Source organism: Cervus elaphus, chromosome 18 (genome assembly GCF_910594005.1).
Source record: "Cervus elaphus chromosome 18, mCerEla1.1, whole genome shotgun sequence".
NCBI lineage: Eukaryota > Metazoa > Chordata > Mammalia > Artiodactyla > Cervidae > Cervus > Cervus elaphus.
The window spans coordinates 25275527-25291453 of NC_057832.1; the positions used below are offsets into that span (position 1 = coordinate 25275527).

Consider the following 15927-nt stretch of genomic DNA (forward strand, 5'->3'; position numbering starts at 1 on the left):
GGCAAGGCTGAGTGAGGTGGTAATCCCATCTGCTGATGATTGGGTTTGTATTTTTGCTTTGTTTGTTGTTTAGATGAGGCATCCTGCATGGGGTGCTATTGGTGGTTGGGTGATGCCGGGTCTTGTATTACTGTGGTTTCCTTTGTGTGAGTTCTCACTATTTGATACCCCCTAGGGTTAATTCTCTGGTAGTATAGGGTCTTGGACTTAGTGCTCCCACTCCAAAGGTTCAGGGCTTGATCTCTGTCAGGAACGAAGATTCCACAAGTGGTTTGTTATGGCATTAAAGTGAAGTGAAGTGAAGTTGCTCAGCCATGTCCAACTCTTTGCAACCCCATGGACTATAACCTACCAGGCTTCTCTGTCCATGGGATTTTCTAGGCAAGAATACTGCAGTGGGTTGCCATTTCCTTCTCCAGGAGATCTTCCCGACCCAGGGATTGAACCCAGGTTTCCCGCATTATAGGCAGACGTTCTAAGTGACATTAAAACAAATATCCAAAAACAGGAAACCAAAGATGACAAATGGCAGTTACAAAATCAGGCAAATAATATTTAAAATAATGGAATATGCACATATACATAAATACCCATGAATGAGGTCAAACAGTTCAACAAAAATAAAGTAACATAGATTGACCCAGTTAACAAAGCAAATAAAAAATTATATTTACCAGTTAAGAACAAAACTAACTAAAACACAAACTGGAAAACAAAACTAAAGCAAGGTGCCAAGTGAGGAATAAAACAATGAAAACAAAACTAACAAATGTGTTGAGAGGAACGGAAAGAAAGAAAGAATAGATATGCAAAGTTAAATAGAAGTAGATAAAGAAGATTTACATATATTAAAAATTAACTGCAAGGGGAAAAGAACAGTATGAAAAGCAAACAAAGGAGTAAATGTAGAAAAATAATAATCGTTTAAAAAAATTAAAATTAAAAAGAGGGAGAAAAAAAAACCCTCCCCAAAACTGCAAATGCCTGATATAGAGGCAGAGGTTTATAACAACAATAAAAAATATGACTGAGAAAAAAAGGAAAAAACTTAGTTAGATTTCCTAGTGCCAATAAAATTGACAACTACAACTGGGGGGGGGGGGCGGGTGGCGGGGAAAAGAAAAAATCCAAAAGAATCTACAGAACATGTCAAAAATAAGAATAATAAATGCTTTTCTTGAGTCACTGCTGGCAGAGTCCTTTCCCAGCTGGGAGTCACAGTCCACCTCACCTCCCTAGGATGCCCTCCAACACTGCTTATCTCTGGCCCTGCTGTGGGGGCAGCTCAGATTCTAACCTGCTGCCGCTCTGTGTTCTTGCCTCCAGTGTTCACAGATATCAAAACTAGTGCTTTTTCTTTTGTGGGAGCTCTCAATGATCTTTTGTATATTCCACAGACACAGAGTCTGCCTGGTTGATCATGTGGATTTAATCTGAATGTGTACAGCTGGTGAGAGGGTGTTGGGTCTTCTTCCTTAGACACACTGCCCCTGGGTTTCAATTGTGGTTTTATTTCCACCTCTACATGTAGGTCCTCCACTGGGGTTTGCCCCTGAGGCTGCCCTGGAGGACTTGGGTTTGCCCTGTGAGGGCCAGGTGTGGAGGTGGAGCTGCTGCTGGGGTCGCAGGGGTTCTGGCAGCAGCAGGTCCTCAGGGGGTTGGCGGCTCGGGCAGCAGGAAATACAGTGCTCTAGAAGGGCATGGCAACCAGTATTGGCCAGTATGCTCCAGCATTCTTGCCTGGAGAACCCGCCTCCCTGACAGAGAAGCCTGACAGGCCACAGTCCACAGGGTCACAATGAGTCAGACACTTCGAAGCCACCCTGTGAGCATAGGCACAAGACTTTTTTGGCCTGTGGCATCTCTGCCCCATGAGTGTTGAGCGTGAAGGTGGCGCAGCTGCTTGACTTGAGGGGGCCCTGGTGGCGCCAAGTGTGCAGGGACACAGACTGCCTCCGTCGCAGGAGTTACGGCCCTTTCTCAAGCCTCGTGTAGCTGGCGATCAGAAGGCCCCTTTGACCAGTCTTTCTCCGTAGCTCCGCCTGTTCAGGCACTTGGAGGGCTCCCTTGCCTGGGGTGCTCCTCTGTTGTCCAGTGCATCAGGCACACAGAGGGGCCCCTGCCTAGGGTCCTTCTCTGTAGATCAGTGTCAGGCGTTTGATGGGCCAGGCCCTCTGTTGTTCAGCTGCCAGTGCTGGTGTGTTGGGGGGATAGAGGCTATGGCGATGGCTCCACCCCCTGAGCATGACTCAGCAGTGTCGCTTAGCTTCCATGGCTACCCAGCTTTCCTCCACAGGCATTTCCCACCACAGTCTCCTCCCTCACATCCCACTCTCCACAGTCAACAGCAGCCCTCCTCCTGGGATTGCTCCACAATCCCTAAACTCCAGCTCCCAGCCTCTGCACTATCTAGGGTATGTATGGCTGTGGCAAGGACTGACCGGTTCTCATTCTGTTTAGGCTGCCACAGATCAGCTGTTTCCCTCTCAGCCTTACGGGTTTCTCCTCCGACTCAGACAGTTGCCCCAGTGTGGAGATCAGACCCCTGCTTCAGTTCCCCTACCTGCCGAGGGCAGCTCCAGTCCTACTAACACTCCTGTTTTCCCCCTAGTTCCTTCGTCCTACCGAGATTTCCGTGGGTCTATGTATTCTTTTCTGCTGGTCACGTACTCCTGTCCGCTCTCAGCTGGTGTTCTGCATGTGCTTCTGTGTCTGAAGGTATAGTCCTGATGATCCATGGAGAGAGATGTACTCCACATCCACCTACCCCTCTGCCATCTTCTTCTTCCCCCTGGATTATATCTTTAAGTAGATAATGTACCAAGGATGTGTGGATACTAAGTCCTTTGCATACTTGAGAATATCTTCCTATTACATGGATTTTTGAATGACGACTTGCTGAATCTTTAAGTTTATGGGCATGTTTTTCCCCTCAAAAGTTTGGGAGTTTTGCCCATTTCTTTTGACATACAAGGATACAGAGAAGAAAGTTGCCTAATAATTTTTTCCTTGTATGTATGCCTATTTTTTTGCCTTTGACATGCTTTGTTTGTCCTGGATACTTAAGAGTTTTGTTTTGTTTTGTTTTTTCGTAAGTGAAGTTCAAAATCTCTCAACACTGCCCCATCTATTTATATGACATTTTTCTTGGTTGTATGTAAGACCTTTAAATATTTTGATGCATGGCCTTCATTTCAGTGTGTTTTCCTTTATATCTTTGACTTTTTTTCGGTTTCATTTATTATATTCTCTTTTGAGAAATAAGTTATTTCTCTGTTGGCTCTTCCTTGCCCATCTTTCATAGCTATCAGTCTCTCCATAATTGCTTCAATCCCTTCAGTCTCTAAAAAACCATAAAATAGTCCTAGTTAGTTTAAGATTTTCTTTTTTATAGAATAAGTATTCAGGTCTGTGCTTTTCCCTTGTCTTTTGCATCCTGTGTTTATAAATTTTTTCCCACTACAAGATTTTTATGTAGGTTCCTTGTATTTTTGCTTCTTCATTTTTAAATAGAATCAATTCCAGGTAGCTTTGCTTAAAAATTATGTAGATGAAAATCTCTTATTACCTTTTGTGTGTACGTATGTGCTCAGTTGCATCTGACTCTTTGTGACCCCATGGACTGTAGCCCTCCAGGCTTCTCTGTCCTTGTGTTTCTCCAGGCAAGAATACTGGAGTGGGTTGCCATTTCCTACTCCAGGGGATCTTCCTGACCCAGGACTTGAACCTGCATCTCCTGGATCTCCTGCATTGGCAGGCAGATTCTTTACTACTGCGCCACTTGGGAAGCCCTTTAATACCTTTTACACATTGATAATTGTTTTATTGCACCATTTGGATCTTTCCTTTAAATTTTGAACTAGAGATCTGTGCTGCTGCTGGCTGACAGCTTCAGATTCTAGTCATTTAGTTACCTGAGAGATGTAAATTGGGGAACTGGGACCTTGGACAGCTGCAACTAGGAACTTTGTCTCTGACTTTTCAATTTTTTGTTTTTTTAAGACTCTAGGCCGTAGAGGGGCTTCACCAGGTGGAAGGCATGTCATTCAAATTTGTTGTTGCTTTCCATTCTGTCAGGATCAATAGTTCACCTTAAGAAGAGGCTGGGTTTATTTTATGGGTCAGAATATTTTTCTCTGCATAGTTACCTTTGATCTGTAGTGACTGGACATCATTTTACATTCTCATCAGCAATATGTAGTGATCTAGCTTTTCCACATCACCAGCGTTTGATGGTTATCACTGCTTTTTATTTTAGGCATCCTTATGGGTAAGTAGAGATATCTCATTGAGGTTTTAATTTGTATTTTTCCTCCTGCTAAATGAAGTTGAACATTTTCTCATGTGCTTACTTATCATCTATACATCCTCTTCAGTGAAATATCTGTTCATGTCTTTTGCCTGTTTTCTGACTGGATTGTTTATTTTTTTTGCTGTTTTAGGATTTTTTAATATATTCTAAATGCTAGTTCTTTGTTAGTTATGTGATTTGTAAGTATTTTCTTCCAGTTTGTAGCTTATCTTTTCATTCTTTCAGTAGGGTCTTTTACAGAGCAAAAGTTTATCAATTTTTCCCTTCTGTGAATTGTGCCTTTGGAGTCAAGTCTAAGAACTCTTTGCCTAGCTCTCAATCTCAAAGATTTTTCTTCTGCAACTATAAAAATTTTTCTCATGGAATTATAAAAATTTTATAGTTACATGTTTTACATTTAAGTCCATGTTTTACATTTGTGGTTTATTGGTGGTTTAGTTGCTAAGTCATGTCCGACTCTTGTGACCCCATGGGCTGTAGCCCACCAGTCTCTTATGTCCGTGGAATTCACAGGTAAGAATACTGGAGTAGGTTGCCATTTCCTTCTCTAGGGGATCTTCCCGACCCAGGGATTGAACTCGGGTCTTCTGCACTGCAGGCAAATTCTTTACCAACTGAGCTACCAGGGAAAGTTGCATATTTTACATTTAAATCCATTTAAGCCCATAATCCATTTTGATTTAATTTTTATGTGAGATGTGAGACTTGGGTCAGGGTTTAATTTTTGCCTAGAAATATCCAGCACCATTTATCAAAAAGTTTATCTTTTCTCCATTTAGTTGCTTATTGTATCTTTGTCAAATGGGAGTTGAGCGTATTTAGGCATCTGTCTCTGGTTCTCTCTATTCTATTCCATTGATAGATCCATGAGTCTGCCCCTCCACCAGTACTGTAGAATTGATTTCAGTTCTTCAGTACTTGTTTTCAGTAGCTTTATGACGTCTTGAATTCAGGTTGACTGATTCCTCCTACTGTGAGAATCAGAGAAAACATGAAAGTTTCAAATATAGCACCTCACATATAGTGTATTCATAAGTACTTATAAGTGTATTGCTGTATAAGATTCATCCCAACTTTACAAGGAAAGTGGGGAAAAAAGTTTTTGAAAATCATTTTAATGTGGTTTGAAGGGAGAAATATATTTTGAATATGTAAATGACACAAGTGAACATGATAATCCAGAACAGATTTATAAATACTAGACTGACAACCTTAGCCAGATATAAAGTACTAAAATTTAAAAAACAAAAAACACTGAAAGTCTAGAATTTTAGGGACTTTATTGTGAATTTCACCGACTTTCTTAAAGCCTGAAGAACTGGAGGAAGGATTTGCTCATGTAATAAAGGGCATTGAAGTCTTGGTGAGAAGGATGTAAGTGACGAATGGAGTGACTGAAAAGCAAGCATAGGAAAAGAGGAGCATTTTTCTACTAGGATAAAAGATCAGTCTGCCCTCAGTTTTAGCACCAATGGGAAGACCATGAGTAATTTTTACAGAGTTTTAAGAAGAGAGACTGTACTCCTTCACGTTGTACTTCATGTATAAAGGCAGTAGTAAACATTCTCCAGCCTGCAGGAGTTTAGAATATAATATAGCACCAGTGAGCGCCATTGCAAAAATTACTTGCTGAAACCCAGCCAACAAAAATGTGACATTAATGAAGAACTCACCTTTAGAGCAGCTGTGATAAAAAGAACTATTAATGAGCATAGAATCCAATTTAAACTATATTTAAGATCAAGCAGTCATGGGGATTCCAATGTAATTTATAGAATGTAAGCTATGTAAATTTTACAAAATAAAAGTAGTTCACAGAAATTAATTGCATTGGATGTGTGTGTGTGTGTATGCTGATTTCCACATTCCCAAAGCAAGAAATCAATCTTAAGTTAGAAATATGTAATAAAAATAAGCCTCAGATTGCTTTGTTTTTCATAATCTTTCTCTTTAGTGGGATTGTTTAGAGGAGGGAGGTCACATGTTTAGCTGATGTTCAAAGTTAATTTAGATTCATTTTATTTTCCTTTTATTCTATAAATTCAAATCTAATTTAAATCTTTAAAATAACATGACTAATATAATCCCAGTTCTGTAAAATGATAGTATGGTGGTTAAGAGTCTGAATTCTTGTTTCCCATTGCTAGTATGACCCAGGGAAGCTTACTAATCTGTGTCTGAGTTCATCTGTAAAATGGGATTAATAGTCCCTAGTTTATGGTTTGTAGGTAATCCGTGTAAAGCTGTTATCAGTACAGGGCTCAAATGTTAAGTATAATTACCTGTCCTTTCATCTCTGTTATTCATAAAGATGTTATTCATGTGTGTAAGGGTACTCAACAAGTGTTAATGGTAATTGTTTCTAAGTGATGGGATTTGGGGCAGTTTCTTTCTTCTTCAGGTAGTTCTGTGTTTGCTTGATTTTTTTTTTTTTTTTAACCAGTGAAGAGCACAAAACTGTTCCTTAAAAAATGAAACTATGAATTTTAGTTGTTCCAGCACTTTTGTATCTGAAATTTGTATTTTTAAAATCTCCTCAAATGATTCTGATTATGCATCAGATTTGGAAAGCAGTTGGCATTGATAATTTCCCTGCACTCTGTTCTATTTAATATGTATTGAAGCCCCAAGAAAGTGCGGTGTGGGTAAGCTATGTCTTCTTCCAGTGTGGTCTACTTCAGCACTCTTGTCAAGAATCTGAAGAGACGGAGGTGATGATTTTTGCGAAAAATCTGAGTGAGGCTTGGGGTATAGTCCACTGACATGAAATAGCTCTTTTATGCCAGGAACAGGAAAGAAAAGGGGAGGTATACAGAAATTTAGTCATAAGACAGGAGCACTTGAAATTGAAAGGAGATGGGCTAAAAGCAGTAGGGATAAGCCAACCCATGCTGGCTGAAAATTCTCTAGACAGGAAAGGGTAAGAACATGTCAGGCATCAAACAGCATCACAAAATATTTTAAAGTTAAAAACAAATTTCGTAAAACCATGAAGTTAACTTTCCCTCCATTCACCCCAGAACAGGTGTCTTTCTAAAAAAGTGGCACCTCAACGAAAAAAACCCTGTCCATAACATGTCACTAGCTTTCTACAAATAATAAAACCTCCATGCTGCCAAAGTAGGCTTGTTTTGAAGCACAGAATCTTGGGAAATGGCTGGGTAACAGGTTAGTATTCATGCTTACTGGTGCTCGATCAGCACTTCAGATAGTTACTGTGATGATAGAAATAAGAGTTTTCTCTGGCCATGCGGTCTTACTTCCTCTTCTCAGTCACAGTGGTTTCTGAGTGTTACTATTATTGAGTACCTTTATAACTGTTGCTTTCCTGTACCTGGAGTGGTAGACTCTGCAGCCGTGGAAATGTCAATTGGATTTGTTCCCTTCTGAGACTGTGATGTAATTATATTTGGTGTTAAGATAAGGAAAGTCACAGCCAGTACAAAAGAAGAAAAAGTGAAAAGTACTGTGTTAGAAGACAGAGTGTCAGTGGGAGAATCAGAAGACGTGGGGACTTGCTTGCAGTGTGACTCCTAGCTGATGTTTCGGTTTCTTAAGTGTCTGCTAACGTTTCCTCGGTAGCTTTCCTCCTGGTTCACCTCTTCTGTCTCACCCTGCCAGTCTTTCTGTATTTACCATAAGAAATTTGGAGTTATGATACCTTTCACTCACTTCTCCCGGTTTCATCTTTTCAATTCATGGTGCTTTCAAATCACTGACCTCAGTTGTAGGTCAGGTGTTAATACACACTCCACATAATAGCAAACAGAATTGAACAGACGTTCTACAATGTAATCTCAGACCAAGATTCTGGCTAGAGCAAAGTCTAAAGAACAGGGCTTCAAATAATCTAGAGAATTTTAGAGCTTCAAAAAGAAGCCCTTAAAGCAGGAAAGGTATTTTTCCTGAAATAATAGGTAACACCTCTTGAAATCTGAATGGAGATAAGGACAGCAGGGGAGAATTTGAGGACCCTGGCCCTCAGGGAAAACAGCAGGAAGACTAGATAAACTTGGGGGTTTTTTTTGGTTTTTTTTTTTCGTTTTTGGTTTTCTTTTTTTTTTTCCATTTTACAAATTCTTTTTTTTTTTTCATTTATTTTTATTAGTTGGAGGCTAATTACTTTACAATATTGTAGTGATTTTTGCCATACATTGACATGAATCAGCCATGGATTTACCTGTGTTCCCCATCCCGATCCCCACTCCCGCCTCCCTCCCCATCCCATCCCCCTGGGTCATCCCAGTGCACCAGCCCTGAGCACTTGTCTCATGCATCCAACCTGGGCTGGCGATCTGTTTCACCCTTGATAGTATACTTGTTTCAATGCTATTCTCTCAGAACATCCCACCCTCGCCTTCTCCCACAGAGTCCAAAAGTCTGTTCTGTACATCTGTGTCTCTTTTTCTGTTTTGCATATAGGGTTATCATTACCATCTTTCTAAATTCCATATATATGCGTTAGTATACTGTATTGGTCTTTATCTTTCTGGCTTACTTCACTCTGTATAATGGGCTCCAGTTTCATCTATCTCATTAGAACTGATTCAAGTGAATTCTTTTTCATGGCTGACTAATATTCCATGGTGTATATGTACCACAGCTTCCTTATCCATTCGTCTGCTGATGGGCATCTAGGTTGCTTCCATGTCCTGGCTATTATAAACAGTGCTGCGATGAACATTGGGGTGCACGTGTCTCTTTCAGATCTGGTTTCCTAGGTGTGTATGCCCAGGAGTGGGATTGCTGGGTCATATGGCAGTTCTATTTCCAGTTTTTTAAGGAATCTCCACACTGTTCTCCATAGTGGCTGTACTAGTTTGCATTCCCACCAACAGTGTAAGAGGGTTCCCTTTTCTCCACACCCTCTCCAGCATTTATTGCTTGTAGACTTTTGGATAGCAGCCATCCTGACTGGCGTGTAATGGTACCTCATTGTGGTTTTTATTTGCATTTCTCTGATAATGAGTGATGTTGAGCATCTTTTCATGTGTTTGTTAGCCATCTGTATGTCTTCTTTGGAGAAATGTCTGTTTAGTTCTTTGGCCCATTTTTTGATTGGGTCATTTATTTTTCTGGAATTGAGCTGCAGGAATTGCTTGTATATTTTTGAGATTAATTCTTTGTCTGTTGCTTCATTTGCTATTATTTTCTCCCATTCTGAGGGCTGTCTTTTCACTTTGCTTATAGTTTCCTTTGTTGTACAAAAGCTTTTAAGTTTCATTAGGTCCCATTTGTTTATTTTTGCTTTTATTTCCAATATTCTGGGAGGTGGGTCATAGAGGATCCTGCTGTGATTTATGTAGGAGAGTGTTTTGCCTATGTTCTCCTCTAGGAGTTTTATAGTTTCTGGTCTTATGTTTAGATCTTTAATCCATTTTGAGTTTATTTTTGCATATGGTGTTAGAAAGTGTTCTAGTTTCATTCTTTTACAAGTGGTTGACCAGTTTTCCCAGCACCACTTGTTAAAGAGGTTGTCTTTTTTCCATTGTATATCCTTGCCTCCTTTGTCGAAGATAAGGTGTCCATAGGTTCGTGGATTTATCTCTGGGCTTTCTATTCTGTTCCATTGATCTATATTTCTGTCTTTGTGCCAGTACCATACTGTCTTGATGACTGTGGCTTTGTAGTAGAGCCTGAAGTCAGGCAGATTGATTCCTCCAGTTCCATTCTTTATCAAGATTGCTTTGGCTATTCGAGGTTTTTCGTATTTCCATACAAATTGTGAAATTATTTGTTCTAGTTCTGTGAAAAATACCGGTGGTAGCTTGATAGGGATTGCATTGAATCTATAGATTGCTTTGGGTAGTATAGTCATTTTCACAATATTGATTCTTCCAATCCATGAACACGGTATATTTCTCCATCTGTTTGTGTCCTCTTTGATTTCTTTCATCAGTGTTTTATAGTTTTCTATACATAGGTCTTTTGTTTCTTTAGGTAGATATACTCCTAAGTATTTTATTCTTTTTGTTGCAATGGTGAATGGTATTGTTTCCTTAATTTCTCTTTCTGTTTTCTCATTGTTAGTGTATAGGAATGCAAGGATTTCTGTGTGTTAATTTTATATCCTGCAACATTACTGTGTTCATTGATTAGCTCTAGTAATTTTCTGGTAGAGTCCTTAGGGTTTTCTATGTAGAGGATCATGTCGTCTGCAGTGAGAGTTTTACTTCTTCTTTTCCTATCTGGATTCCTTTTATTTCTTTTTCTGCTCTGATTTCTGTGGCCAACACTTCCAAAACTATGTTGAATAGTAGTGGTGAGAGTGGGCACCCTTGTCTTGTTCCTGACTTTAAGAGAAAAACTTGTTTATGCTTTCCTCTGGGAAATTAAATGGGGGAGTTGAGCAGGACGTCTGTACTCATCTATACTTTATCATCCATGAAGGCCTCCCTTTCTGAACTTAAAGTTACAGTTAAAGCAGAAGTAAACAAGTGCCTACTAGTTTCATATTGGTAATTTCCATCTCTGATATTGAGCAACTGTGTTCTCTACTTCCCCTTAGTGTCATTCTTCTCAAATTGGAATTACTGTTCAAGAGAGAGCCTGAGATACAAGATACAGAATAAGCATAGTTTAGACCCAGAATCAAACTGGGGTCTCCTGCGTTACAGGCAGATTCTTTACCAAGTGAGCTATCAGAGAAGCCCCATTGGAATAAATATTTCCATATCAAACATACATATAGTAAATATGTATTAAATGGGGTAAAACAAAAGGTCGTATGAAAGTATTTTTATGTAAAGCTTTTCCTAATAAATAATACAGAAAGGTATGTAAATCATAAATGCAGAATTTAATATCTTGAAGACACCCTCATGTAGCCACTACTTATTTGTTTTATCTGATTGTAAAATACTTTCTTTTTATAAGTGTTTGAATAACATCTTTTCCCATCCTTTTGCTTTTAACTTTCTATATATATTTAATCTATGTCTCTTGTAAGCAGCGTATACTTGGGTTTATTTTTCTTCTAGACTGGTAGGTAATCTTTATCTTTGAATTTGAATTTTAGTCTTTTTACAGTTAATGCCATTGCTGAAAAATGTGTTTAAGTCAGTCATATTACTATTTGTTTTCTTTCGTCTCATTTATTTTTATCCATTTCTTCCTTTGTTCTTGCCTTGAAAATACCTTTGATTAAACTATTAATCATTAAGTGTTATTTTAGTTTTTTCTGTTTGAGTTTTACTTATATATTTTTACTTTTTTTTAATGATTACAGCAGTCATTCTGTTATACTCTCCTGGTCTTTTAAAGTCTGATATTAGTATTTTTACACAACAAAATGATTTTAGAACACTTAAACTCTTTGTAGCCTCACAGTTTTTGTGCCAGTTTTGTCATTTATTTTAATGATAATAGTAACAATGCCTTGTGGGAACATTTTAATGTTTTATCTCGCCAATGTTCATTTGGATTTACTCCTCAGTATATATATGGAATCCCAAGTGGCCCTAGTGGTAAAAAAAAAAACCTACCTGCTAAAACAGGAAATGCGTAAGAGACATAGGTCGATCCCTGTGTTGGGAAGATCCCCTGGAAAAAGGCATGGCAAGCCACTTCAGTATTCTCGCCTGGAGAATCCCATGGAGAGAGGAGCCTAGTTGGCTACAGGACATAGGATTGCCAAGCGTCACATACGCATCAGTACACACAGCAACTTTATACGGTTCCGCCTTCCTTCTTACAGTTCTGAATTCTCATCTAAAATTCTTCTCTTTCTGCCTGAAGAACACCTTTTAGTATTTCTTTTAAGAATAAAGCTGATTTTTTTTTAAAAAATCTTTTCCAGGTTTATTTTTGAAGGCTATTTTTGCTAGATAGAGAATGCTTTCTTTGTCTTTGATTTTTGGCAGTTTTGCTGTGGTTTATCTTGGTATCATTTTCTTTGTGGGTGTGGGTGTGTGTGTTTTATGGAGCCCCCTGAATCTGAGAGTTGGTAGTCTTTTGTCAGTTTTGGGAAATGTTCAGTCATTTGTTCCTCACGTGCTTTCTCATCAATCAGTTATCTTCTTTCCTTTAAAGATCCCAGTTAACACATATGTGAGACCTTTTTACTCTGTTTCTTGTGTTTCTTTTGCTCAGCTCTTTACTTACCATCTTTGTTTCTTTTTGTACTTGTTTGTGTAATTTCTTTCGACCTGGCTTTCTGGTTTATTAGGTTTTTTTTCTTTATCTGTGTTTTTTTATACCTTATGTCTTGTCATTTAACTTATTGACTAACTAAAAGTCATTAGTAGGAAAATCTCTTACCTAAGTCTCCTGTGGGTCTGTTTCTATTTCCTACTATTTTCTGTCTTCATTCAAGCTTTTAATTTTGATATCTGATTTTTTTATTGGGTTGGACATTATCATTATAAAAAATTATAGTGATAATTTGAAGTTCTCCATAATTTTATACTTCTCCAAAAGACTTTATGTTTTGCAGTTAGGCTAGGGGCAGATCACCCTAATCCATCAGTGGTTAAGATGATTCCAACTTGGGCTTCAGTCCTGGTGAAGGTTGGCCTAATTTCTGCTCCGTCCTTGTTCCTAGATTGTGGCTTTTCAGGGTCCAAATAAAAGCTTGGGTGTTTTCCAGAACCTCTTCTCTTGGGCAGATGTTGGACTCTGTTTTTTTCTTACCTTCTTTGCCTTAGCTCTTCTTTTCTCTATTAGAGGCAGTGGTTGTCTTGAGGAATGAAGCCATACTAGATGTCCAGCCCTCCTTTCTGTGCTTCTTTTTTCTATTTCCAGATCTTGCCTCCCCCAGACCCTGCAATTCTCACAGCCTTGATATATCTTAGCACTGTCACCAGACTTATATATTTTTACATTTTGTTCACTTTTGCTGGTTGTACTTGGGTTTAGTTTTAAAAAACCTAGCTGTTCTGGAAATATAACCACATGAAGTTGTTTGTTGTTCCAGTCGTGATCATTGGTTTGTTTGTTTTACAAAATATTTCAAAACAATTTTTATTTTGATGGTCATATTTCCCAGACCCCTGCCTTCACTACACACGTCCATTGTCCTGTGTTTTTAGTGGTGAGTGGGTAAAGAGTCTGAGGAACACAGTGGGAAGAGCACTGACTTTTTAAGCAGACAGACTTGGTTCAAGTCATAGCTTTTATCGATTGTGTCAGCCTGTGCAAGTTATGTTTTTAAATTTTCTGTTTTCTTTTTTAAAGTTATTTATTCACTTTATGGCTGCTCTGGGTCTTTGTTGCTGCGTGAGGGCTTTCTCTAGTTGTGTTGAATGGGGTCTCCTATCTAGTTGCGGTGCACGGACTTCTTGTTGTGGTGGCTTCTCTTGGTGCAGAGCACAGACTCTAGGGTGTGCGGCTTCAGTGATTGCAGCACATAGGCTCAGTAGCTGTGGCATGTGGGCTTCAGTAGTTGTGGCCCATGGGCTTAGTTGCCCTGAGGCATGTGGAATCTTCCCAGAGCAGGGATGGAACTTGTGTCCTCTGCTTTGGCAAGCAGATTCTTAACCACTGGACAACCAGGGAGGTCCCAAATTTTCATAGTGAGAATGAAGAGTGAAGTTAAAACTTTCTTCAAGTGAAATGAAGTGTGGACTACATCTGGAATGTAGTCGATGCTTAGCAAACATTTAAAAAAATTTCTCGGGGAGTTGGAAACTATAGATTTAGGACCATTCTCATAGGAATTGAACATGTAGTAATTATTAGCAAACCCTTAAAATGGACCCGTTTGGTTGTCAGGCAGTTCAGCAGGCATTGATCCAGCAGCCACTGTTCCAGGCACCGTACTTAATTCTAGTGATATGTAGAAGCTGTTCAGGGTCTTGCAGTCCAGTGGGATGACAGTGTAAAGCAGTGAGCAGAGGGTGGCCGCATCCAACATTGCAATGGACTCTGGGTATTAGGGCACAGGGGTTGGCAAACTTTTTCTTGAAAGGGTTAGATGAGGCTTTGTGGGATGTACTGCCGCCGCCGCTGCTGCTGAGCTTTGCTGTTGGGGAGCAGGAGCAGCCGCTCCCCGGATCAGGCCGGGTGTGCTCCAGTTAGACTTCATTCACAAAATCAGGTGGCAGACAGGTTTGGCCCGAAGGTCCCAAACAGTGCCGGCTCTAGCCTTCACAAGCTAAGACTGTTTCTTACATTTTTAAAGGTTGTTTAATAAAAAGGAAGAAAGATAATACACAAAAGACCATCTGTGGTCAACAAATCCTTAAGTATTTTATTTCTAATTCTTTATAGAAAAAATTTGCTGACCCCTTATTAGAGTACGTAGAGGAAAAAGTATATATAAGTACTTTGATAGCAAAGAAAGAAAAAGAATGTGGCAATCTGGCTTGGCTCCATGGAGGATCTTGGTGAGAAGAATAGGTAATTCTGTGTGCAAATACAGACATATTTACCTGTGTCCCACCCCAACAATGATCCTCCTAGTTGCTACTCATTTATTTTATCTAACTGTCCATAATGTGTGTTTCAGCAGCAAATAGTGGGATGAAAGCCAAATACTCTTAGAAATGTTTCCTTAGAAAGGAATTATCATTCCAAGATCAGGAAGATTTCCTGGAGAAGGAAGTGGCAACCCACTGTAGTATCCTTGCCTGGGAAATGCCATGGACAGAGGAGCCTGGTGGGTTACCGTCCTGCTGCTGCTGCTGCTGAGTCACTTCAGTCGTGTCCAACTCTTTGCAACCCCATGGACTGTAGCCCGCCAGCCTCCTCTGTCCATGGGATTCTCCAGGCAAGAATACTGAAGTGGATTGTCATGCCCTTCTCCAGGGGATCTTCCCGACCCAGGGACCAACCCTGCATCTCTTGTGTCTCCTGCATTGGCAGGCAGCTTCTTTACCACCAGCGCCACCCCAGTCCACAGGGTTGCAAAGCGTTAGACTTGACTTAGCAACTAAAACAACAGCAACATCAGTAACATAGCTAACAGTTACCAGTCCTCTTGGTATGTTTTACTTTATAATTTATAACACCGTAATAATTTTTTTCTTACAGAAATACATTTTCGGGAAATGGCCTCTAAATCTTGGCTGAATATTTTAACCTTCCTTTGTGGATCAGCAGTCGGATTCGTTTTATGCTCTCAGCTACTTAGTATTTTGTTGGAAGAACAGAAGGACATCCAACCTAGTATTCTTCATAATGATCCTCACGCTAGGCATTCAGATGACAGCGAACAGAATCATCTACAAGGACAGATGAACTTCGATGCAGATGCCAGCCAACATAAAGGTATGGTTTTCTGTATTAAGGAATAAATAGAAACTGTATTTTTCAATATGTTTAAGCGTTGAGAGAATTAGAAAAAGTTGCTTATATGAATCTTGTTATATCACTGTATCTTTTGATGGAAATGAGCTTAATTCCAGATATTAAATGACAATTCTTGGTTTGCCTCAGGAGAAAGAAATTACTAAAACCCAGATTTATTTAGGATGTAAGATATTAATTTTTATTTTATTTTTTAATAGAAATAGTTCAGAAAACATAACTTGGAGAAAGGCAAAACTTTCAGATTAGATTTATTTAATTTTGTTTTCATTGTTCATATCTATGTCTTTGGTTTTTGCTGTTATCTTGTTTTAGTCTTAGTTTTTGCTTAGTCTTGTTTTCCTAAAGAAACTCAAGAGGTATATGTG

General features: G+C 39.2%; 1 protein-coding gene across 5 annotated transcripts in view; it reads left to right on the forward strand.

Annotated features, from left to right (window-relative positions):
• The window catches only part of C1GALT1 (core 1 synthase, glycoprotein-N-acetylgalactosamine 3-beta-galactosyltransferase 1), a 64177-nt gene that overhangs the window by 17082 nt on the left and 31168 nt on the right, over positions 1–15927 (forward strand). For all 5 annotated transcript variants that reach the window (XR_006334835.1, XM_043871681.1, XM_043871682.1 and 2 more), the window contains one exon: positions 15284–15520. Coding sequence is in view for 4 of the 5 variants with exons in the window: in XM_043871684.1 (XP_043727619.1) it covers positions 15284–15520 (237 nt within the window). In the remaining variant the exon portion in view is untranslated. The remainder of the gene's footprint in view (positions 1–15283; positions 15521–15927) is intronic.